Source organism: Sarcophilus harrisii, chromosome 6 (genome assembly GCF_902635505.1).
Source record: "Sarcophilus harrisii chromosome 6, mSarHar1.11, whole genome shotgun sequence".
NCBI classification, from domain to species: Eukaryota; Metazoa; Chordata; class Mammalia; order Dasyuromorphia; family Dasyuridae; genus Sarcophilus; species Sarcophilus harrisii.
Window position 1 is genome coordinate 176,605,086 of NC_045431.1, and position 27,842 is coordinate 176,632,927.

The following is a 27,842-nucleotide window of genomic DNA, read 5'->3' on the forward strand; positions in this document are numbered from 1 at the left end:
CTTTGAAATGGTCTGAAGGGTAAATTCTCTTGTACTGCTAAAATGCCATAATGTCAGCTCACTGAACATTTATTTATTAATCATTTACTGAGTTGTTCTTCCTTCCCTCTTCCCTCCTTTCTCATTATATAAGTCTTCAGATATACTTTATTACCAGTAGGTTTTTATTTTATATTAGTAAGAATAATGGTGGCCTATCTATTTGGTTATGTTTATATTTCTTGACAACTGTCGAAAACACATTACAAAACCAAGAAAAATAAAGTGAGAAAACTACAATTCAATTTGCACTCAAGAGTTTACCAATTCTCTCTCTGGAAATGGATAGCAATTTTTATCATGAGTCTTTCTGAATTGTCTTAGATTGTTGTATTGATCTGAGTTGTTATACTTCTCACAATTGATCATACTGCTATTGTGCACAATGATCTAGTTCTGCTCAGTTCATTTTGCATCATTTTGCATTTAATTTCCTAACCATTTCTTATAACAAAATAGTATTCCATCACAATCATATACAGAACTTGTTCAGTCATTTCCCAACTGATGAGTATCCTTTCAATTTCTAATTCTTTGCCACCACAAGAAGAGCTGCTATAAATATTTCATGAAATATCCATTTCCCCCTGAATGGCTGCACTTAGATTTACTGAGAGGACGAGTCTTGGTTTTAATCCCTGTTCTTTTTGCCTTCTAGAATACCATATTCCAAGCCTCTACTCCTCTAACATGGAAGCCACTAAATCTTGTGTGATCCGGACTGTGGTTCTACAATACCTGAATAGTTTCTACCTGGTTGCTTGTAATATTTCCTTCTTGATTCCTTCTGGAATTTTGCTTTAATCTTTCTGGGAGTTTTCATTTCATGATCTCTTTCGGGATGTGATGGATAGATTATTTCAATTTTCTATTTTATCTTCTGAACCTAAGGATCAAGGGTAGTTTTCCTTTACAATTCTGGAAGTATTTCTAGTCAGTCTCTCTATATCTCTCTCTTTGATCAGAGATTTCAAATATTTCAATAATTCTTAAATTATCTCTCCTCAAATTATCCTCCTTAAATTATCTCTCCTGACCTGTTTTCCAGATCAGTTGTTTTTCCAATAATATAGTTCACATTTTCTTTTATTTTTTCTTTTATTTTGTTTTATTACTTCTTGATGTCTCATGGAATTATAGTTTCTACCTGCCCAGTTTTAATTTTTAAGGAATTATTTACCTCAGTGTGTGTTTGTACCCTCCTTTCCATTTGGCCTATTCTGCTTCTGAAGGAGTTCTTTTCGTCAGTGAGTTTTGTGCTTCTTTTACATTTGGCCAATTCTGTTTTTTTAAACAATGTTATTTTCTTCATTTTTTTTTTTTTGTTCTCTCTCTCTTTTAAATTAAACTACCAATTTTCTTTCCATAACTTTCTTATATTACTCATTTCATTTCCCAATTTTTCCTCTGTTACTGTTATTTCTTCCTTTAATTCTTCCAGGAATTCTTGTTATGGTTGGGTCCAATGCATTTTCTTTAACCCTTTGCTTATAGCTATTTTCACATAGTTTTATGTTCTGAGTTTGTGTCGATCTTCCCTATCACCACATAATCATTAGGTCAGATCAGCAATATTTAATTATCTGGCTAATGTCTAGCGAGTTACAAATAATTTTTCATAATGCAAATTTCATAAAAAGTCATTTAATTGGTGAAATTAAATGTGCCAAAAAACCAATGATTGCAAACCAAAGAACACCTGCAATCATCTGTGGATAGGAATTGAGGGAGGGGGAATAAGAGGAATAATTCTATGTTCGTGCAAACTCTCTTTGTTGGCAAATAGGAAAAAATGCTCTGCTCCACAAATTCTCATATTCTAAATGTCTTCAAGGGAACATATTCTCCCTTCTGGAGGGACACTAAACTACTTTTTTAGTTTTCTTTGGCTTTTACTATGTGCATCTTTACACATCTGCCTTAATTTAGTCTCAAAGTTTAAAAAAAGAGATCAAGGGAGGGGAAGAGAGATAATGACAGAGAAAATTCCCTTGTACCTTATCCCATCCATATGGGCAAAGTAAGGTTCTTTTAACCAAGTAGGCCCACCCATAATCACCACCCAAAAAATAAATGTTTTTCTTATAAATTAGAAATTAAATATAAGTTCTAAGAAGGTGCTAAGAGATAGTTGTGGAGGTACACAGTGCCAAATATTTGTTTGACAATAGAGGCATTAGGACCGTAGGATGGGACACTTTAGCAAAGGTGCCTACTTCATAAAGTTTCAAAGCTACTCTTTCTCTGATCATAGAATTTCCACTTAGAAGATGCAACTTAATTCAAGACCTATTTGAATCGGGATTTCTATCAAACCTCTGCTTTAAGAGCTTCACTGAGGCTAAGCCCATTCAGGTATCATCATGGCTACTTGATCCCCTTAGCAATTATGTTAGTAATGACTCTCTCTCCATCCAAGGATATGGACACCAGCCAGCCCAAAAAATATGGACTTGGTATGGAAATACTTTTCCTGCTAGTTGATGAGGTGAAAATTAAATCTGCATGCTTCAGCCAATAAAAAACCCTGACCACAGAACCTAAGAGAAGTCAGATACCCAAATAAATATTGATTGTTGATTCGACTTCAACTGCTTATCCAAGAATCTACAAGAAATATTATCCCTCTCTGTGTCCTCTGGGTCATTTATTTAAAAAGCATTTAAGTTCATTTCATACAGACACACAAAGATTTTCTAAATATTTAAAGACTAATACCCAAAGCATTATATTCTTCAAGAATCTTCTCTAGAGACAGTCAACTCATCAGTTACCTGATTGTGCTACAAGACTGTGCCAAGAGAAGCATCTTTAAGAAGCATTTATTAAGCACCTACTCTGAAACAGGAACCATGCTAAACAGTGGGGGGAAAGGCAGTCTTTGCCCTCAAAGAGCTTAGATCATAACAGGAAATGACAATACACACACACATATACACAAATGTGTGTATCTGTGTATGTATACACAAAATATATATGGTCACTTTGGAATAGTGAAAGGAAAGGTTGATTAGAAGGAGCAGATGGGAGACCAATGATTTTTCTGCCAGAAATGAAGAGGGAGCACTTTCAAGTACTGAGGACAACCAATACAAAAATGGACATGGGATATGGGAATTTTCAGCAAAGGGGACAGACAGTTTGATTGGAGGGAAGTAAAGACAGGTTGCTCATGTGGAAGAGTCAAGACTTTAAAGTCACCCACTGGGGGGGAAAAAAAAAAACGGGAAGTTTCAGATAAAGCCACATGCTCAGCAAATCCAATGCCAAGGGAAAGACTAAATATTTCATTATCTCATACTTTAAGCTCAGAAAGGAAAACAATCACAATATTGATTTTGGATTTTGGATACAACTGAACTACAGAAACTAGAAACTCTCATGTTAAGGGACAGGTCAATCTCTGAGAGCCTCCACAGCTGTGGATCATAACATTTGAAGGAGCTGTAGGACAGCCTATGCTGACACAGGTGTTATGTACTGGGAATGAGATAAATTGGAGGCAGAGGGAAGAGGAGAGAGGTCAGAGAACAGCATCTGCCGCTCAGTCTCCTTGTACTATATCTCACAAGAGGAGATCAATTCTGCAGGTCTGGGTTGGATCTCCAGCAGCCACGGTCAGGTGGCTCCTGTATGCCAACACCCTCAAAGAGTTTTTTTTTTTGGGGGGGGGGGGGAAGGGAGAAGGGGTTGGACAATCTCTGGTTCAGTTTCACAACAGCAAAAAAGTTAATATGTGTCAAGAAAGTCAGGTTACTAATTCCTGAATCTAGGATTAAGAAAATCATATCACATTCCCCCTTAAATTTTGCCTTTATTTACTTACATTTTGGTCCTCTGACAAAAGCACTGCCTTCTCTGGAAGTTCTAAACTGAAGAGCAGTAAAGAAGGATAATAATACTAGCTCCAAACTTGAGTCACATCCATTTATATAACTAGACCACTTGATCCCACACTGAGGCCAATCACCCTGTCAGTGACTTGCCTGTGAAGTACTTATCTCTTTCCCAGGGCTCCTGTAGCCTCATAACATACGTATAGTTCTTTTTTCACCAGATCACAATAGTGATTCTCACTTCTGTCACTTTGTCATAGGAAGGAAATCACAAGCAACTCCATGTGTATGGACTGTGAAGAAGAAAATCTGTGGCCAAGGACAAGGGAGTTTTTCTAATAAAATCTTATTCTTACTAGAGAAGATTAAGCTTTAATGAGCAAATGAATAGGTTTCAAAGATAATTTCTAAATCACTTTAAATTAATACATATATACTTCCAAAGGTCAACAATCTACCTTTGAAAACTGGAAGCATGATGTTCAGTTACATACGAACCATATTAATTTTAGTTTAATTTCATCAGCAAACATTTTAAAATGCCCTTTTTGTTCAAAAACAAGTTTCCTATCTCAATACATAAATTATTGTCATTGTTCTCCAAAATGTACAGGGCATAATTATCACCTTTATAATATCACTATTAAGCTTTCCAAGGTGAGTGTGTGTGTTTGTCTATGTCACACACACACACACACACACACACACACACACCAGTATAGCAAATAAAACTGCCACTAAGATCTGTCTTAAATGCAACTTCAATGTTGAATTTGATTGAATATTCATAAATGAACAGGCAAACTACTTTTTCTTTTTGAAGAAATAATAATGAAACATTAAGGATAGTTCACTTATTCCATATTTTAGCTCATGCTGAATATCCTTAATAATATGTCTCCCTTTTCACAAAAAAATCAGCAAACTGGTTATATTGGACTGTTTTACTATCTTTAAAAAGGCTTTGATGAAATTTTGGGATTAAAAATACCAAAGAGGGGCAACTAAATGTGGCAGTGGATAGATTATTGGCACTGAAGTCAGGAGGACCTGAATTCAAATCTAACTTCCAATATTTAACACTTCCTAACTGTGTGACCTGGGCAAGTCACTTAACCCCAATTGCCTCACCAAAATAAAATAAAATAAAAATGTAACGGGGAAATGCCTAACAAAAATAAATAAACGTAGAATTAAAAATTCCAAAAAAGGGGGAAATATAAAACAGAATATAAATAAGTCCATACATTAAAATGCTTTGTATTAAGATTATACTAGAAATCATTTATAATGAAAAAAACAAAGTGAATGAATATTTGTCCAAGACATGTATGAAAAAATGTCCAAGTAAGACATGTAACTGATAATAAGCCAAGGCCATTATCTTCTGTCTTTTGCTACTTATCCCACTAATGTGAGAAACATCTCCTACAGGGAAGGAAAGTCAATTAACACAAATGTGTGTGCGCACATGGGTGCAGAACTATATACACACATGTATATGTAAGGATTTACAAGTATGCATATGTGGATTGTGTACATATGTATGTGTGTGTGTATATATATATATATATATATATATCATGCAAATTTTGTGGATTTACAAGTTCGCATATGTGGATTGTGTATATATATCATGCAAATTTTGACTGGGACAAACCAACTTGCTCTGGAATCAATATAATTAAATATTTTTTTCAATGACTTGGAAAAGGAATGGGAAGATAATGATGAATGATGACAGAATAGAAAAGAGGAATATGACAGCAACACAGTATTTAAAGTAATCAAAATACTTTCCTATTTATGACCTCTTTGGAGACTTAAAATAATCCTTTAAAAAAGATCCCTTTTTGACCCCTATATCCATCAGACCCCTATAGAAAATTTCTGGTAAAGCATGGACTAGAAGAGAAAAGCAGGAAGAGGGATGGATGGACTGTAACAGGCACTGCTGCAAGAATTCCCAAATCAATGAAATAAAATGAAATTCCTTTGAGCATTAGGAAATTAAAAGTAGCCTTAATAAATTAAACAGCCTTAACTAGAAGGAGTAACGTGTTAAATAAGGAAATGTCTTAATTGTCCAAAAGCCAACTACATAGATACAGGATGGGAAAAGCCCCATGTAAAGAAAGATGAGTCAACATGCTCATTAGTCTCCTTAGAGAAGAAAAAGTATAACTTGAATACCCCTGTGTATACTCTTTAACAACAAGGCTAAGTCCTGACTTGTGGCTTTATTGCCCCTAACATCTCTAGGACAATGCACATCATTGCATGAAAGAGGTCCCAGTGTATCAACTCCTGCCACAGATACTGCCCAGCATATTCTATAACTGAAGTTTTAAGAGGGGTACCTGGCACATTGGTTAGTTACAAAAATTTATCAAAGACAAGATCTGAATTCATCTTCTTACTGACTTTAGTATCTATATACTTATTTCACAGAATGACTGAAGGGATATATCAATAGGACTATAATGTAAAATTTGAGAAGTAATCAGTCTTTATTGGACTCTAGACTCCATCTGGATCCCTACATTTTAAAGCTTATGAAAAAAATCGATAAAGAAATCGAAATGGAAATGAATAGAGAAATAGATAATCAAGTTTATCCTGGAATTGTTATTTCAGCAAAAGGTATTAGAAATGGACATTTTCTTAATGAAATTTTTTTTTTTTTTAAAATTTCTGGATACTGGCCAAGATGACAGGAAAAGATAATGATAAATGTTGGATGGGATGTGGGAAAACTGTAACACTAATACAACATTATTGGTGGAACTGTGAAATGATCCAACCATTCTGGAGAACAATCTGGAACTATGTCCAAAGGACTATCAAACTGTGCATACCTTTTGATCCAGCAGTGAGTCAATATCCCAAGGAAATCATAAAGGAGGAAAAAGGACCCATATGTGCAAAAATGTTTGTAGCAGCTCCTTTTGTGGTAGCAAAGAATTGGAAAAGGAGTGGATGCCCATCAACTGGAGAATGGTGAAAATAAATGATATATGAAAGTAATAGAATATTATAATTATATAAAAAATGATGAACAATCTGATTTTAGAAAAGCCTGGAAAGATTTACATGAACTGATGCTGAGCGAAACAAGCAGAACCAGGAATACATTGTACACACTAACAGTAGGAATGCACAATGATCAACTATGAATGACATGGTTCTTCTCACTGGTTCAGTGATCCAAAGCAATCCCATTAGACTTTAGATAGAAAATCCCATCTGCACCCAGAAAAAGAACTAAGAAGAATGAATGTAAATCAACACATACTATGTTCACTTCTTTTTTCTGTGTTTTTTTTTAATCTCTCCCATGGGTGTTTCCCTTTTGCTTTGAATTTTTTCTCCCAACATGATTCGTAAAGCAATGTACATTAAAAATAAATAAATTTACTAGGAAAAAAAAATTCTGGATAGCATGAAGCTACTTCTTTTTGTAATGTCAGTATAATTGACACTCCAACTATCTTTTACTTTCACAGAAAGTTTTCTAAATGAATCATTAAGATTTCTTTAGTTAGATGTAAGCTTGTATTAGTTGATGAAAAAGTAAATGTTGTAACTATAGACTTTCAAAACAGATATCAAAATCCATTCATACCTCTCATTGGGATTATTTGCACACTGACCAAAATCAATTGGCAACTTTTTATAGTGGCAAGGAACTGGAAACTGAGCGGATGTCCTTCAGTTAGGGAATGGCTGGGTAAGTTATAATATATGTAGGTAATAGATTTCAGAAAGGGTTTTTACATTTTTACATGAACTGATGCTAAGTGAAGTGAGTGGAACCAAGAGAATATTTTAAGCAGCAACAAAAAGATTATAGTTTATGATCAACTATAATGGATTAAGCTCTTTTCAATACTGAGGTGATTCAGGTCAATTCCAATAATCTTGTGAGGGAGAGAGCTATCTATATCCAAAGAGAGGAACATAGGGCCTGAATGTTGATCACAACATGGTATTTTCACCTTTTTTGTTTGTTCCTTGCTTGTTTTTCCTTTCTCATTTTTTCTCTTTTGATCTGATTTTTCTTGTGTAGCATGATAAATGTTTGAAGAATTGCATACATTTAACCTATACTGAATTACTTGCTGTCTAAGGGGAAGGGAGAGGTAGGGAGAAAAGGAAAAAATTTTGGAACACAAGGTTTTGTAAAGGTGAATGTTGAAAACTATCTTTGCATATATTTTGAAAAATAATAAGAAAAATAAAAAGCTACTTTTTTTTTTTTAAAAGAATCAATTGGCAAATATGCTTGCATGATTTATATGCTACTCTTAATAAAAGGGCAATTACAAAAAGTTAACAAACTGTGCATACCCTTTGATCCAGCAGTGTTTCTACTGGGCTTATACCCCAAGGAGATACTAAAGAAGGGAAAGGGACAATATGTGTCAAAATGTTTGTGGCAGCCCTGTTTGTAGTGGCTAGAAGCTGGAAACTGAGTGGATGCCCATCAATTGGAGAATGGCTGGGTAAATTGTGGTATATGAATGTTATGGAATATTATTGTTCTGTAAGAAATGACCAGCAAGATGAATACAGAGAGACTTGGAAAGAATTACATGAACTGATGCTAAGTGAAATGAGCACTACCAAGAGATCATTATATACGTCAACAACGATACTGTATGAAGATGTAATCTGATGGAAGTGGATTTCTTTGAAAAAGAGACCTAATTCAGGTTCAATTGATCAATGATGGACAGAAGCAGCTACACCCAAAGAAAAAACACTGGGAAATGAATGTAAACTGTTTGCATTTTTGTTTTTCTTCCCAGGTTATTTTTACCTTCTGAATCCAATTCTCCCTGTGCAACAAGAAAACTGTTTGGATCTGCACACATACATTGTATCTAGGATATACCAGGACATATTCAACATATATAGGACTGCTTGCCATCTAGGGGAGGGGGTGGAGGGTGGGAGGGAAAAATCGGAACAGAAGTGAGTGCAAGGGATAATGTTGTAAAAAAATTACCCTGGCATGGATTCTGTCAATAAAAAGTTACTATAATAAATAATTAAATAAACAAACAAACAAACAAACAAATAAATAAAAGGGCAATTAAAGCAAGATACTACACAATCTCTAGTTCAGCTTTTTTTTTTGATCCTAGCTTCTATTTAGAATTTAATAGATTCATCCTGCAACATATGATTATAATTTAAACACGATGACAAAATACTTAGAATCATTTTAATCTTTAAATTTATTTTGAATAGCATTTCCAACCTTTAGTACTATTTTCCTTTTTAAATAGGAAAATGAGTGCATTCAAGCTGTCCTATCTCAATATTTGTACAGCCAACTAAAAATTATGTTATTCAGTCGTTTCAGTCATGACTGATTTTTTTTTGTGACCGCTTTTTGGGTTTTCTTGATAAAAATGTGGGTGTGATTTACCATTTCCTTATATCCAGCTCATTTTGCATATTAGGAAACTGAGGCAAACATGGTAAAGTGACTTGCCCAGATGTAAATTCTGGAAGATTTATCTTTCTGACTCCAGGCCTGACACTCCATTAATGCACCACCTACTTTCCCCAACATATAAATATTGAGATTAAGATACAAAGATACTTGAGTTTCTCCCTAGCTCATATCACTATCTCCTCTCTCTATCCCATCACTACCCTTCTCTTCAGATATTATCCTATGGATCGATGTATCTATAACATTCAGAACTGTTTGCTCTCCTATTCTCTTAGATCTCTCTCTTTTGGATGAAGTTTACTCTGCCACTGTTTTCAAGCATATGTTCTTCTTATCTAGTTTCCGTAATAATATTAGTGACTACCTGACTGAAATTCTAAATTAATCTGTCTATTAGTCATATTCTAGGAACAAGTTTTTGGCTATTTAAGGGCATAAGAATGATTCCTGATTTTCTTCATACTATTTTCTCTAAATGATTATCAAAAACTTCTCACAACTAAGGGTCATCTTTCCATAGCAACATCCATGATACCACACTGTCTAGAGCTTTATGCATTTTATCTATGCCCTTTTTAGCTCTCCATCCCAAGAAGCTTCTCTTTGCAACACAAAGCCATTAAAAAAAAAAAAAAGAAATACCACTGTTGTTCTGATGATTCTATGGGGCTCTGAATAATGCACTACAAAATCTCCAGAAAATCAAATTTGCAGGTGCTCTAAACTGGCTGGGCAAGACTCAGGTCAGTTCTTTGGTAGTTTATATTCAAGGTTTGAATGAAATGAGAAACTTCTAGATCAGTTAACAAAAAAAAGGAAATTTATTCAGCCATGGCACAAAATTAAAGGCTATTCAACAAAGGATATAAAATGGTATGCATCACCAATACCCCAAGATAATCCTAGAATGATGGTCAGAAACCCTATGAACTAAGCTGGAAATTGATTAGTGGCCTTGAGGGTCCTGCTCTTCCTTGGGCACAAAGACATATCTGCCCATGGCAGCTAATATGCCGTTTGTGCTGATGAGGAGGAGGATTAACAGGCCCTTTCTTCAGAGGGCTTGCTTTCCTCTATGATGGTAACAAGCTAGTGGTCTGGGGATACTATTATCCCCAAGGTTCTTGGGCTCAAGTGTGAAGATCGCGTATTTTAAAATCAGTCGGAGTCAGGAATTCAGGTTAGGGGAAAATCATCAGTCTTTATTCTCAGTGAAGAAGGATTGGAGGTGGAAGAGAATGGGCAATAGCAATGTGTGCAGCTGAGTCAAGAAGCTAGCTAGACCAGCAGCCACACGACCAGCAGCTAGGAGTATGGAACCCAGGCCCAATCTCTCCCAGTTTCTCTTCCTGTCTCCTGCCTCCACCCACCAAAATCGTCATTTCCTATACAACATATCAGGACTTGCACGGAGAGTGGGCAGGGACCATTCTTTATCCAATCATGTATATTAATAGAGTATACCCCAATTACTATTTAGCCTCATGTACTTGGGACCTCAGTGCATCAACTCAAACCTCAGCCCATTACACTCAAGTTCTAGTGGTCTTTTAGGTTTGAGGTGGTAGTGATTTCATTCTACTGGTCCATCTAGCTTCCTATTTCTCCCTCAGGACTCCTCACTACTTCAGTTAGGTTGGTATGTTTGACCCATAGAGGGCAAGTGGCACAACTTCCCATTGCCCTTTATAATTCTGATTTCTTGGAGGCTGTGGCATTCCATATTGCACAGCCATGTACTATCACCAGAAGAATAAGGTTATTTGTAAAATTGACTTTTAGGGAGAAACTTGGCATCATGAAAAGTATGCATTTGGGAGATTGTGCTAATGTTGGCCACTTACTTCCTCCTACTAAATTTGGAACCTATTCATTTTCAACCAGAAGTATATTTACTAGAGACAAAGACAGATGGATTAGTTCTAAGGGCTGTCCACTCAAAGAGCTATCCTGAAGGCTTTTTCATCTGCTGAGTTTGTCCTGTGCCCATTCAATCCAATTCCAATGAACGTTTACTAAGTATCAACTTCATACCAAGTATAAGACTAGCAAGCATTCTATGAATTGATATCTCTTAGTACCTTTGCATAAATAGAAACAACTTCATCAACTTCTTTATTTCCATTTATTTCATCGGATACAAATTTTCCATGGTGAGGAACAACAATTGAAGATTTAGACAGTTTCAAAACAATGATTCTTCACAATCAATTTTTTTTTCAATTTCTAAAAAGTATATATTATGCAGAAGCACAAAATAGCCACGCAGGATTGGGGACCATATGACCATGTCTTTGTCTCATGGGTTGCAACTGACAAAAATTCATGACCAAGTGATGGATGAGCATTTGCATTCTGAGAGTCCCTCTGAAGTCTTTTACCACCTCTACACTTTATGTCACGCCAGCAAGAAATGATCTTTAAAAGCTTATGTTTCATTGTCAAAACCTTCAAGAACAAGGTCAATGAGCATCACGGGAAGATTTTTATCAAAGTCCCATTTAAATATTAATTTTTGTTTAAGAGCTAAGGATATTATAGCAACAGAGCAATACCTTTCTGTTTGGTAGATTTCATAAATGCTTTATTCAGATTCTTTCTAAACAATACTATGATGATGATGATGTTTCTGGTTCATCTTCCACTCAGGTATCAAAATGATCAACCACCCTATTCAATAAATCCCAATAGCTCTCTGTTATTATCTCCATGATGAAATATAAATCTTTTATGTGTAAATCCCTTCATAACCGTACCCTCTCCTACCTCGCTGGTCTTCTTAGTCCTATTATACTCTTTTCCATGTACAATCTGTTTTTCCTCATATAAAACAATCCATTATCTGTAGCTGGGAAATTTCTCCATTTCTAGGGATACTTCCCTCCTCTTTCATTCTGAGCTAAAATTCCACCCTCTCTAGGAAGCCTTTCCAAATACCCCTTTAATCTTTTTGCTTTCCCCTTAAGATAATCTAATTTACCATAACTATCTTATTTGTATATGGTTGTTTGCATGTTATATTCCTCCATTAGAATGTGAGTTCCTTAAGAATAGGAACTTTATCTTTCTACGTATCCCCAAAGATTAGCATAGTGCCTTATATATAGCGGGCACTTAATAAATGCCAGCTGACCATGAGAGAAGAGTTCTACCCTTAGAGATAGATGATATTATCATCCCCATTTTATAGTTGAGGAAACAGAGGCAAACAAAGGGTAAGGGCCTTGCCCAAGGTTAAAGAACTAATAAGTGTCTGAAGCTGAATTTGAATTCTGGTCTTTTTTGACTCCACGCCCAGTGCTCTACCTAGCTGCTTTAATTGAAGCTGTCTTTGAAACATCTAAGTAAGCTTGCAGTGGAGGGTTAGGGGTAAGGTTAAAATGTAAATTGGCACTGTAAATCAGAAATACCAGAACTGTGATTTACATCAAAGAAGATCATAAAACATTAAAGAGAAAAAACTAAAATAAACCTAAACTGAATTATATTAGTCATAGGATGGCATAATCATATCTACATGTTTCTGGTTTAGTCTTAGCAATTTTACTTATGGAATGATGCAGAATAAAGAAGAAAAAAATGCTATTAAAAAAAAAAGATGGATTGATAAGAGAAACCACATATATATTCTAAAGCATTTTAGATTTATTTATATACAAGTCCATGATCAGTCATGAGATTATACACAGCTCATTATTGCTATACATTTGATTATAACAAACTCTCTTTGTACATATAATTTTTCTCATCCTATAACCTATTCTATGAGGTACCTCACACTGGCCTAAAAGGAGAAAAAAAAAAAAAAAAAAAAAAAAGAGTACCAATTTCCAAAATGTCAAATTTCACAACATGAGCAATGGAGACTAAGCATTACCATCATTACCAAAAACAAAATTTTTTCTATGATGGTGTCAAACCTCCAATAATTTATCCATAAGAATCCTTATATAACACATTTTGACTTAAATTTTTAAGTGTCATGTTATCTATTTTATTTTGTTAAATATTTCCCAATAACATTATTATCTGGTTTAGACTATACTGCTGTGGGCTGTGCCTCCATGTCTGACACCTCTGCTTTTGTAATACAAGTTTCAGAAACATGACTTTTGCCTTTGATAAGCTGCCCTTCTCTAGAAGATAGTCCCAGCAGAGCATATTCTAGCTTTACCAACAACCCTACTCTCTCCATGAAAATAACATAATTAGGAATCAGAAAGAAAAAAGCATAAAGTTCAGTGAAAACAAGCATAACTCCAAAGAACTGGCATAAACCAGAATAACTTAATTTCATGTGGTAGGAAAAGGAAAGAGAGAAGGAGATGAAGGAGAATAGGATGTGGAAGTTAAGACCTGAGAAATGGCCAAAATGTAGATACTTACTTGCGTCTAAGAAAGCAGAAAGCCAGGATCAATATTGGCAGCAAGACTTTATAGGTGTGGAATATTGTTCTCCCTTTGCAAGACAACAATGAAAACCTCCAGGATTTCTTTAAGGTCAATACCTAATGTAGGACTAAGGTAACATGTTTTTAAATCTCACTATTTAAAATTTTACATTTCTATTTAAATTATGTTTATCTTATTACAATTAAGCAGCCTTATTTTCAAGTGTGCATAAAATGGATTCAACACCTTTATAATCCACAGCCTTTCGTTAGTTGAGAAAAATGATATTGCTGTAAATTACAAGAGATTATATTAATTTTATTCCACTAGGAGACTAGATTTTGATACAATGCATCCAACTCATATATTTTCAGAGCTCTGAACATCGGCTTGTGCCAGTCCAGCTGAGCATTTCTGTTAAGGACACATATAGCATGCTCAACTTTTCAAAACAAATATTTATTTTCTTCCAAAGGGATAATCTGAAAAGGAATTTAAATTGTTTCATTTCATGCCATCTAAATAAAACAATATGGAAAGCGCTGCATTGGCACAAGAGCCAAAGTAAAAGGTTTGCTACAAGTGGAAGAGGGCAAAGGCAAAAGACTCTGAAGCTAAGAATAAAAACAAAAACTGAGCCAATGCAGCAGTTTCAGAAGGAAAACAACTACTCAGATTCAAATATCTCACAGCTTGATTTTCTGACTTATATTTGATTATGAAATACAACTCAAACCATATTTTCTTCTCTAGTTAACCATTTCTCTTACTGCTATTTAAATCATTATTTTTATTAACTTGAAGCACAAAAGATAATCTCCTGCCTGAATTACAATAAGAGTTTAGAGACAATGATAAAGAGTACAGAAGACATACAGATAAATGAGTGGGGAGGAAGGGAATCCCTGGGTGAATAACAACATTTTTTTTTTTTTTTTATTTTAATCACTCTAGGCAGCAGGTTGTTTTCCCATCAAAACTACTTTTCTCTAATACAAATGTCCTTGCTAGTTCAATAGTGAAGGTCTTAAAAAGAATCCAAGAAGGAAGAGGGGAAGGCAGATGGAAATCCAAAACATAGAAGGCAACGCAGTGAATAACGAATGACATTGTTGCCCAATGCCATAATGCTCAGAAATAAGTGGAAGAAGCAATTTGTGCCTGCAACAGCACAGCAATTAATGACTAGTAACCCTTCAAAATTATAATAAAAAACCAGACAATGGATAAGGATCTATCTTTGTGTAGTTTTATCAGTGAAAGAAAATGAAATTCAACCAAAAAGATGCGAGGATCCAGCAACCTTCCCCCATCCCCAAAGAGCCCCTCTGGCAGTTCTAAAACCTCTTACCTGTGAGGACAGCTTTTGCGGAAGGGTCTGCCAGGTCCAGGGCTGATTTCCCATCAGTGTTGCGAATGTTTGGATCAGCTCCGTGCTGCAGCAGAACTGTGCAGGGAAAGCAGAAACAGTCTCTTACCTCGGGGGGACATACATTATGGACTGTTAAGTGTCTCCTCGGCATGGTGTAGGCAAACACATACATTGCACAATCTTCTTCTCTCCCTCTTTCTCTATTTTACAAAAAACACTGCAGCAAAGATTTCTCTCTGGAGTAAAGCTAAGTTGGCAACTTATGATACGGGAAGATCATGTGATTCGCCATGGCAAACACCAAGGCAAGAGATGTTATTATGCCCACCTTGGATCTCTCACCTCTACAAGCTGGACAAGCTGCACTGTCTAGCCTGACTCATGCTGTGAAACCTGCTCTCTGGGAGCCTGCTCTAGCTTTTTTTATTACCTCTGTGGAAGCTGCTGCTTCTGTAGCGTTCAATTTCCAAACGCTTCCTCCCTCCCGCAGAACAGCCGTAACGAAGAACAAGCTTTTTAGTGGTTCCCGGCTTGCACATGGAACTTGACATAACGTGCTGGCCTGTATCCAGGAAGTTTAATAGAGAAAAAACTAGATGCTACTCAAGCCCCCTGCAGCCTAGCTGCAAAACAGTGGTTGTCTTCTCAAATATCCTTCTCTTTAAAAAAATGTTTATATATAGAAATTCAATTACTATAAAGAATTTTAAAGAAGAGCCTGCATCTCAATCACACACAACCATCTAATGGAAACCATTAGATGAGGAAGCTCCTCTAAACACAAGTTAGGTAAAATCCAGATTTATCCTTTTATTCCTCAACAGGCAACAATTCTTTTTCTGTATGAAAAGAAGTTAGGAAGTACACAGTTCAATTATAAAGAAGAAAAATGAAGACAAAATACTACTATGAGAAGAAGGAATAAGAATAACTCACATTTCAAAATTAGTCAAGCACTTACTTAACTTACATTCATTTGATTTTGACAACAGCCCCAATGATGATTAGATAATTTTCTCCCTAATTTTACAGACAAGGAACAAATTGAGAATATACTTGTGTTGTCCAGAGTCACACAATTGGCAAGTACTATCTAAGATCAAATCTAAGATCCAAATTTCACACCCTATTTATTATTCCACACTGTGGTCAGTTAAATCAAGATGATCCATGGATGTCTTTTGGATGAGAAATAGAATTGACCATTTCCACTAAATTTCACTCAACAAATTTAAACAAAGCAGAATATTAACTAAGAGGACAAAATTTTGGTCTATTCATAACATTTCCAAGAACCACTGAACCAGGGGTATTTCTATTTTTTGTTTTTCATCACCACCACCATTCCAAAACACCACCTCCCCTCTAAAGGCATTCAGAGAAAAACCTTCAATGATTACCAAATGTCAAGGATTTGATAAAAAACAGCTGCTTTCCTTAAACACAACAAGATTCAATGAATCTAAAGAGACAGACCCAAATACAATAAGAGCTCCCTAAATATTGTTAAGTCTTCGAATACATGACTATTCATCTAAAACATCTTTTCTTATACCTAAATGAAGAGTTATGTTGAGCTAGGACAGTAAGCCTTCCTGTATGTGATGTGAAACCCATTGGCATAACTTTAATTGGCATTTCCCATGAGAGAAAAAAAGTCAATAGGGGCACAGGGAGAACATGCCACCTTACTTCTTACCAAAGTGTAGCAGTATTCTTTTATAGCAATAGCCTCCATATAGGAAATATAAGCAACCTAACACATAATTAAGAACTTGAAGTTATGGTACTAAGTCTGTACCGCAAGAGGAGCAAAGGAAAAGGAGCCATATATACAAAAATAGTTTTATTACTTAATTCTTTTATGGTGACAAAAGAACTGAAAATTGAGGAGACAGGGCACATCTTTTTGGGGATGGCTGAACTTGTGGTATATAATTGTGATAGAAGATAGTGCCATAAGAAATGATGAGTAGCTTTTCACCAATGAGGTGATTCATGTCAATTCCAATAGACTTGTGATAGAGTCAGTTATCTGCATCCAGTAAGAGGAGTGTGGATATGGATCACAACATAGTATTTTCATCCTTTTTGTTGTTGTTTGCTTGCTTTTTATTTTCTTTCTAATTTTTATTCTTTTTTAGTATGATTTTTTTTGTGCAGCTTAATTATGAAAATATGGATAGAAGAACTGCACATATTTAATATATATTAGATTATTTGCTGTTTAGTGAAGGGAGTGAGAGAAGGGAGGGAGAAAAAATTTGGAACACAAGATTTTGCAAGAGTGAATGCTGATGGAGCAGCTAGGTAGTGCAGTAGATAGAGCACCAGCCCTGAAGTCAGGAGGACCCGAGTTCAAATAGGCAATTCATTTAACCCCAATTGCTTTAGCTTTAAAAAAAAAAAAAAACAAGTGAATGCTGAAAACTATCTTTGCATATATTTTGAAAATAAAAAGTTATTATTTAAAAAGGAAGGAAGGGAGGAAGGCAGGAAAGGAGGAAGGGAAGGAGGGAAAGAAAAGAAACAATGAGCAGGATGCTCTCAGAAAAAAACAGAAAGACCTCTACAAAATGATACAAAATGAAGTGAGCACAACCAAAAGAACAAAGAATATATAATAAAAGCTATATTGTAATGATAATCTGTGAAAGACTTACAAGTAACTCTGATACATACAATGAACCACAATAATTCCAAAGATTCATGATAAAAAAAAAATGCTACTATTCGTTTCCAAATGAAGAACTGATGGACTCAAAATTGCCAAATGAAGCACATTTTTTACTTTTATTTTTCGCGTTCTTCTCTCTACACATAGCTAATGCAGAAAGGTTTTGTATATTTCTTGACTTCTAGTGGGTGAGAGAGGAGTAAAAAAAGGGGGGGAGGGGAATTTGTAACTAAAAATAAGTTGTTTTTTTTTTTAAAACAACTTTAGAGAAGTTCTTTGAATTATATAGCTGAATCATATCAAATGCCTGAGTGTTCAAAAATTTTCTTCTGTTACTAAGAATGCATATAATTAGGATAAACTGATACTGAAGTTAATATTGTTAACAAGTCTACCACTTGGGATCAACAAATCAATTCTACAATTTTAAGATGGGGAAGATCTGGATGGATAGCAGCTATTGTGAAAAGGATCTGGGAGTCTGAGTGGACTCCAAGTTCAATGAGTCAGCCATGCGATGAAACAACAGAAAACTACAGGTACCAGGAACAGAAAGCTCCTCTTTTGTTCTGCCCTTGTTGGTCCTCAGCTGGAGGCCTAGGGATTGGTTTTGGATATCTTGAACATGAAATAAAGGATACTGATTAGTGGGAAGGCACCAAGGTGAGCAAAAATGATAATGAAGGGCCTTTAAGTTCTTGCCATATTAGGACCAATCAAAAGGATTGTGCATATTCAGCACCTGTAGGAGAGCTGTATTCATGTAGTTCACTACATGAAAATGACACTTTTTGAAGAACTGTCCAGGAAGAGGAGCTGAATTTGTTCTGTAGGTCTTTAGAGGCAGAATGAAAAGCACCAGGTGGAGATTACAGAAAGGTCAATATGGGTTTCATGCCAGCAAGGATGTCCTGAACATGAAAGCTGTCTCCATGCGGCCTACACTGCTTTAGTTAGTGGTGGGCTCCTCCAACATACCCATGCTGTCAACAAGGGGGAGATTCCTCCGTGCATGGGTTGTAGTGAATTGCTCTGAAGTTCTTTCTAATTCCCCAATTTTGTCATTCGATGATAATATTAAAGGCAGAGGATCCAAAGGAATCTGCAAACACTTTCATTTCCTTATCAGGGAAATAAATAGAGTAACATTCAAGGAGTTTGTCATCTCTTAGAATTCTGTATATGTGCCATGGGTTGGAGAGAAAGAACAAGTCTTTTCAATTTATACTTTTTCCCCTGAAAGTAACTGAAACCCCAGTATTCTGTTTAGCAAATATCAATACGCAATATGCTGAACTCTGATCCAACCTACTCTACTACTACTATGAAACAGTCCCCCTCCCAACCATGTGTTGTATGTCTTCAAGGACAGTTGTTTAAAAATCACTACCTCCAAAAGGGCAAGAATCTCACTGAAAACACCTGCTCTTGGGACACTCCTAGAAAGTCTCTGCAGCTCAAATTTGACACAAAAACACACTGTGCCTTAATCTCTTCTAACACAGAATCAATGTCACAATGAGGCAGAGGAGAAAGCTGAAACCTGTTTCACTTTAGCACCATTTTAAAACCAAAACCATAATCAAGCTAGATCTTCTGAGAGGAAACATTTCAAGAACCTTACTCTTTCTTCCTACTCCTCAAGAGCCAAAGAAAAAGTCAATTGTGCCCAAACTCTTCTCTATCACAGCAGCAGGCCACAGGCTCCAAGATACCTGCCAGGCATCAAGGATGGAAAGGTGCACCTGCCTTCTATGTAAGTACATTCAGAACAGACAGACACTGATTTGACTCTCTTGAGCCTGGAGAGGAAGAGAATAGCAATTGCTAACTATTCTGATTTCTCTTTATTGGTACCTAAAAATATGTCAGTTGCTATAATCGGTCCACATTCTATTCCTTAACTATCACAAACTAGCCATATGGCTTTGTAAACCTGTCACTTCATCTCTGTGAAGCTCAATTACAAGGCTCACTGAACCTCTAAGATCTTGTGAAATTTCTGTTAATGTTTAAGACACCAAAGGAGGTCAGATTTATAGGATGTAGAGACTAAGGCTTACTACTCTAAGTCCTTCACAGTCTCTCAAAGTTGGAAAGAATTTTTGAGGTCGTCTAGTATACCTCGTCCCACCTGAAAGAGTAGAAAATCCCACGGACATAGTTCAAATCAAGCCAACCAATCAAAAGATCTCAAAGTGAAAGGAAAGCCATTATTCTCCCTTTTCCTTTTGGGACATCTCTAATTGTTAGAAATATGTACTCAACATCAAAATGAAATTGGTCTCTGCAATTTCTACCCATTATTCCTTTTTCATTCTTCAAGGGCCACCCTGTTCCCCAATCATGACAACCCTTTCTATACTAGAAGACAGTTAGTTATCAATCCCCCACCCCCACCTCCAAGTTCCCAAACTCTTCTTTTCCTAAGTAAACATTCTCATTTCCTTCAATTGTTCCACTTATGGTATATGCCTTATACAGAGACAGAATCAATGCTTTCAAAATTGTAGTGCTAAATAAAACTTCTGAAAATCCCTTGGACAGCAAAGAAATTAAATCAATACTTAAAGAAATTAATTCAAGAGTACTCATTGGATGAAGAGATACTGAGTATTTACTCAGCCACATAATAAAAAGAAGGGCCTCCCTGGAAAAGATCCTGTGAAGAAATTCTAAAGTCAAAAGCAGAAACAGCAGAGAATGAGATGGATAGAGTGTCATGGAAGCAAATGAACATGAACTTAGACTTCAGAAGAAAGTAGAACACCGAAGGACCTGGCATGAATGATCCATGGGATTATGAAGAATAAATGAAGATTTATTCAGTCATTTGACTGAAGGAATGAGCAACAACTATCAATGAGCAAAGAGCTTAAAATACAATATTCCAGAACCCAAAGGATATAGGCTTACAACCAAAAATAATTACCAACAAAACTGAGTATAATGTTACAGGAGGGGAAAAAAAAATGGATCTGTAACTAAATAGAGGACTTCTAAACATTTCTGATGAAAAGCCCAGAACAACACAGAAACTGTGAAGTACACACAAGTCAATAGTATCATAAAAGGCAAATATAATGAACAAAATTGCCTCCCAAAAAAAGAATAAATTAATTTATATTCTAATATAGAGAGCTGATCCATGTGTCCCCTTAGAATTCTGTCAACACTGGTGATGGGGGTGGGAGTCACTTGATGATCTTAAAGTATAGAAAGGGAAGAGAAAGGAATGGGGAAAATGGGAAAGTTAAAGAAAATTATCTCACATAATCAAAGTATGAAAATGGAAACAAAGAGAAATAAGTTAGAAAGGAAGGGGGAAACAGTTGACATTTGAACTTAACTTATTTAAACTGGTCAAAGAAGGGAAATACACACACAATTGCATATACAAATACATTTGATTAAACAGGAAAACATCAAATATAATGGGCAAGAGAGAAAGAATAAAAGAGAGATTAGTCCTAAGCAAAACAAAGTCTTGAGAATGTACACAAATATTGTACTGTTTCTTTTTGCAGTAAAAGAATTGGAAACTGAGGGGCTAAATGTGATGAAATATTATATACTGTAAGAAATAATGAAGGAGATGGTTTGGGAGAAATGTGAGAAGTTTTATATTAACTGAAGAGTAAAGTGAGTAGAACCAGAAAATTCATTTATACAATAACAACAATACTGTAAAGACAAATAATTTTGAAAGATTTAGGAACTCTGATCAATGTAATGACCAAGCATGATTCAAGAGAACTCATGATGAAACATGCTACCCCACCTCCTCACTGAGGGGTACAGAATTCAGCAAAGACACTTTTAAAAAAAATTTAACATGACAGATGCAGTAACTTGTTTTGTTTGACTACATTACACATTTGTTAGGGGTTTTGTTTCTTTCTTAAAGGAAGTTGAATGAGTTCCAGGAGGAAGACAAGGTTGATTTTCATTATCTAAAAACATCTAAATCTAAAAAAGATTTAATTTTTTTTAAAAAGTGGTCATATCTTCAGTCCATTTCATGCACACTTGTCCTTTGCCTATATGAGGGATCAGCATAATCTGCACTTAAAAACTTCCAGAAAGTAGCACACTCTATCACACTGTATCTTGCCATCTTCTGGTAGAACATAAAGGAGCCCTCCAGATGTCCCAATTCACTGAGAAAAGCTGATTATCCTGACAAGGGTCCAAGTAGAGTTAGTCTTCCCCACCACATCAGCATGTCTACCTCTTGAAGTCACAGGAAAAGTTCTCTCAGGAACCAGGGTTTCTCCCTACTAATGGAATCCTCCAAGTCCTGACTATACATTAGAATGGTTGGCACTGACTTAATTTGTCTACACCTCCCCATATATATGCATGTATGTATACACACACACACACAATGAATGTGGCTCTGAGAGGGTTATTATTGAAAGTCTTTCTGATCATGCTCAGTGTAGTTACTGGGGAGGAAAGTAAAAGGTTCTTCGTCAAGACACTATCCTCCTAAATTTAATATTCTGTGTAAACTGCTGTGCAAGTGAACTGCATCTTTGTAAGTGAATAAAAGTATCCAGATATAAGCTCATCAGTAAATTCAGTGAGAGTAAGACAGTCTCCAACATCTACACAACAGGGACAGTATATAGCTAATCCTATTCCCATGTGATTTTGATTTCTTCTATTTGATCTCTGCATTTTGAAAGTTTTTTTTTGTTTTTGTTTTTTTTTTACTACACACATTGTAGAATGAGCATTCAGTATGACAGCATCTACTGAAACTAATGTTAAAAAAAGGTTGTTAATAGATCCATTTTTATGGATTTGAAAATTTGGAAGGAATGGCGGTAACTTTATCTTAAAAAGGCAAGTCTGGATGAGAACAGAATTAGGGAAAACACTGAGTTCCATTTTAGAGACCTTCAGCTTAAGATTCCTCTAGCAGCAGTAAATTATGCAAGACTGGATATCAGGAAGGAGACTAAACTTCATTATCTAGGTGTAGGAATCATAAAGACAATAATTGACTACATGAATGCTGGTGAAGTCAATAAAAATGTAGAGAATTTAAAAAAAAAAAAAAAAAAAAAAAAAAAAGATTCCAGAATAGAGGCTTGGAATACACTCCAAAGACTGTAGGGTTGAGATATGAATAATGCTCCAGGCAATGGAAACCAGAAGGAACAGAGAGAAAGGAGGGAAACCAAAAGAGCTGAATGTGACAGAAAAGCCTGTTGTCAAGAGGAGAAACAAGAAGATATATCCCTCAGGTCTTTTACTTGGGGGAGAGGGAGAAGGTACACATGGAACACGGTACATTTTTTTCCAATGTGTTGATTGATTGACTTGCCTGAAAATTTTTCTTTTAGTCTCCTTCTTCCTTTTTTTTTTTTTTTTTAAACTAAGGCTTGGGGAAGTGGTTTTAAAAAAAGGAATACATGTAGGCTATGCAAAAATAAGATATGTCAATAAAAAAACTATTGAAATAAAACCAGAAATCTGGAAAAGGAAGAGAAATAGAAGGGAAAAGAGAAAGAACAGAAAAGAAAAGAAAAATAAAGACTATATTTGAATAATATCTATATATTAAATAAAAGATATAGCTAATATTAAATATATCAGCTAACTTAAATATTATATGAGTTTCATGAAATTAGATTCTTTCTTAAGTATTTGCCTTCATCAAAATCACATGGGGATCCTAAGAGGCAGTCAGGCAGGACTCAAACCTCATAGAATATAAAAAAAGGGAAATAATATTCATTTGCAGTAAGTCAGATCAACAAGCATTTAATAAGCTCCTACTTTGTGCTAAACCCTGGATAGGAGTCCAAATATACAGCAGCTGGTTTCAAATCACCTGTTATTTAAGATGTGTATGATTTTGGACAAGTTATTTAACTAGGTTAAGTGAGGGACTAGACAACCAACCTCTAAAGGTCCTTTTCTAGTTTGAGCTCTGTAGTTCTTACTTAATGTTTATTACATATTTTCAGAAATATTAAAATAGAAATTGGTAACCTGTTCATTAATCTGCCATTTTATTTAGTATACTATGACAATTAATATATTTAATATTATTTATTTAGAATATAAAAAGTACAGTTCACTCTCTGATCTTTTTGTCTTGCTCTACACCAACTGCCTTTTAGCTATTTTGAATTGGACATCCTGTACATATCGTCAAAATGTCCAAAACAGAACTCATTCTCATTCTCTTTCCCCTTAACTCCCCCTACCTCCAACATTCCCAATTAACTTTCAAGATCACTGAAATCCTTTCACTCCTGTAGACTCCCAACCTAGCAATCATTCTGGATTCCTCCCTTTCATCCTCCATATACACATTGTTGCCAAGACATGTCGATTTCACACTGGCAAGATCTCACAAATATGACCTCTTCTCTCTTCTGACACTGTCCTCACACTACTCCTACTCCCCAGATCCTTATTACTTCATTGTCTGGATTATTCCAATAGATGCTGGGTGTCTGCTTGTCTCAGGTTTGTCCCACTCCACTCCATCCTCCATTCAACCACTAACACATATCCCTCTAGCAACTCAAAAGAATAACAAAACAAGTGAGAAGGCAGTAAAATTAAGAAAGGTTAGGGAAAGACTTCTGTAGAAAATGGAATTTTTGTAAGGATTTAAAGAAAGGCAGGGAGGAGAAGGGAGAATATTCCAGACATGGAAGGTAGCTAGAAAGAATGGCTGGAGGAAAGGATGGCAAGTCTCATTTATGGAATAGGTTAGTATTAATGAATAAAAAAATACATGTCAGGGAGGAAAATAAAAGACCAAGAAGGAAAGAGGGATAAAGGACTATGAACGCCAAAGAGAGCATTTTTGTACTTGATCCTGGTTGAGGGAACCACTGGAGTTTATTGAGTAAGGGGATGCTATGCTATGATCAAACCTGTACTTCAGGAAAATCACTTCAGTGGCTGAATGGAAGATGGATTGGAATGGGGAGAGAGGCGAGCAGACCCTTCCCTCACCAGCCCCTTCCCTCACCAGGAGTTTTGCAAAAAGCCTTAGGAGGTGATGAGGGACAGTGTCAGGGGAAAGATAGAGCATATTTGTGAAATGTTGCAAGATAAAATTGGCAGGCCTCAATCCTCACAATAAAACTATAAAATAGATGCTATTATCCCAATATGAGATGAGCAAACTGAAGCAGAGGTCAACTGACTTTGCCTGGAGTCCCAAAACTACTGTGTCTAAGATCACATTTGAATGCACCTCGTCCTGATTCCAGGTCAGTGCTCCATTCACTGTACAACCTACCTCACTTGTAGGAGTAAAATCAATGCTGTTACTGATTCTGGAAGGCTGAACCAATCAGTAAGCTGCCCCAATCAATCTTCCTAAGTGCTTACTAGATTTGCCCTGAAATTGTCCAACAATTTGTATATGGAGGATGAAAGGGAGGAATCCAGAATGATTCCTAGGTTGGGAGTCTACAGGAGTGAAAGGATTTCAGTGATCTTGAAAGTTAATTGGGAATGTTGGAGGTGGGGGGAGTTAAGGGGAAAGAGAATGAGAATGAGTTCTGTTTTGGACATTTTGACGATATGTACAGGATGTCCAATTCAAAATAGCCCTGAATTTGCCCTGGACACTGCACTGTGATTATTATATACTAAATGATATATTCCCTCCTTCCAAAAAACTTCAATCTATAGGAAAACAAAAAAGACCAATATAAGAGGCAAAGAGAATAAACATGGAAAATCCTACAATGCAGTTAATTCCAAAGCATCTTCCTGCTTATAACCTGAAGATGAAAAGGGTCCTAAGCAGGGTCCCTTCTCCTCCATAGAAAAAAAATACCTGAGGAGCACAGAATGGGCCTGATCCCTGTCAGTCAATCATCTAGCATGTTTTAAAGATTATTTCTTTTGTGCCAGGTACTATATTAAAGAAATAGGAATACAAAGAAAGGCAAAAGACAACTCAGGTTGTCTAACAGACAAAACAACATGTAAACAATTCTATACAAGAAATGAGATGTAGACAAGAAAAATGAGATCATCAACAATGGGAAGGCCCCAAGCTGTTTTGGAGTTACATTCATCTCAGAGGTATCTGAACTTCCTTTGAACATAAATCCATGAATGCCAGAACATCCTAAACTACCTCTCTTTGCTGTGGTCTGAAGACCAGAATACATAAGGCTCTTATACAACAGACTACAATTGTCTCCTTACCCAATCCCATTCTGGAGATTATATATCCCTACTACCATTTAAGATTAAGAAAGCAGGCTACCAAAGCTATCCCAGTCTAGAGAAGCTTATGGGTTGTTCATCAGGACAACTTTAAATCATTAAAGGGGTCAATCCTAGTCCTAATGAGAATGCCTTGATATGTCAGTGAGCTCCTTTATTATTACCCTTCTTCCATTGTTATTCCCTCACCTATTTGGGTGTCCCCAGATAAACTTTACAATCTTTTTCCTTTTGCATACCAAATAAACAGACCAACTACTTTCTTCCCCTCTCCCCCACTTCTTGATATCTTTTAAAAATAAAAGTTTCTGGGACAGCTAGTTGGTGCAGTGGATAGAGCACCAATCATGAAGTCAAGAGAACCTGAGTTCAAATCTGGTCTCAGATACTTAACACTTCCTGGCTATGTGATCCTGGGTAAGTGACTTAACCCCATTGCCTCATCATTAAAATAAAATAAAATAAAATTCTAATTACTTGTAAAGACCGTCTTCAACATTCATTTTTATATGATTTTGGGCTCCAAATTTTTCCCCCTCCTTTTCTTCCCTCTCCCCTTTCCAAAACAACAAGCAATGTGATTTAGATTATACATGTACAAATCATTTTAAACATTCCATATTAGTCATGTTGTGGGGAAAAAATAGAATTAAAGAGAAAAACCATGAGAAAGAAAAGGTGAAAATAGTGTGATTCAATCTGCATTAAGTTTTCATAGTTCTTTCTCTGGATGAGAATATTTCCCATCACAAGTCTACTGAAATTGTCTTGGATCACTGTAGTGCTAACAAGAGTTGAGAGTATCATAGTTGATCACCACACATGTTGTCTTACTGTGTACATCGTGCTCCTGGTTCTGCTCACTTCATTTCAGCAACAGTTCATATAAGTTCTTCCAGGTTTTTCTGAAATCTGATTGCTCATCATGTCTTGCATAACAGTATTTAATTACATTCAAATACCACAACTTTATTCAGCCATTCCCCAATTGATGGGCATCCCTTTCAATTTCCAATTCCTTGACATCACAAAAAGAGCTGCTACAAACATTTTTGTACATATAGCTCCTTCCCCCCCCCTTTTTTTCTTTGATCTTTCTGAGATACAGACCTAGCAGTGGTATTGCTAGATCAAAGGGTATGCATAGTTTTATAGATTTCTGGGCACTTCTAAATTCTCTTCAAAATAGTTGGATCAGTTCACAATTCCACCAGTAGTGGCTGCTTTTGTGTCCCAGTTTTCCCAAATCCTATCATTTTCTCTTCCTATTATCTTAGCCAAGACCTAGTACTCCCCCCCAGTTACATGTAAAACAACATTTTGGGGGGGGGGGTATACACATGCACTCATTTTTTTTTACATATTTCCATATAAATCATGTTGGAAGAGAAAAATCAGAACAAAAGGAAAAATCCCAATTGATGGGCATCTACTCAATTTCCAATTTTCCAATTTTTTGCTACCACATTTTTTAATTCTTTGCCACCACAAAAAGAACTAGGTGATTTACCAATCTAATTCTTGTGAGAAGCCCCTAAATGAGTTTCAGTAAAGGATATCTTCTCTAATGGTAATTAGTTCCATAATTTATCACTTTTGCCATTTTGAAAAGTGAAAACATATATTAGAAGGTTTTCAATTTGGGTTTTTTTTTTCATTAGTGATTTTGATACAATCTCGTGGTTATTCTATGATTAGAACTGTTCTTTTGAAAATAAATGTTCCAAGATGTATCTGGAAACTATATGAATCTAATTATAAATCACTCTCTCACCATCCCCAGAAATAAAGATCAACCTAAATAACTGGAGAAACAAATATAACTACTTCTGGGTAGTA

At 35.7% G+C, this 27,842-nt stretch overlaps 1 protein-coding gene across 2 annotated transcripts in view; it reads right to left on the reverse strand.

Moving 5' to 3' along the window:
- TNKS (tankyrase) overlaps positions 1–27,842 on the reverse strand; it is a 211,921-nt gene that overhangs the window by 125,547 nt on the left and 58,532 nt on the right. For both annotated transcript variants that reach the window (XM_023505653.2, XM_031943163.1), the window contains exon 3: positions 15,086–15,181. In XM_023505653.2, coding sequence (XP_023361421.2) covers positions 15,086–15,181 — 96 coding nt within the window. The remainder of the gene's footprint in view (positions 1–15,085; positions 15,182–27,842) is intronic.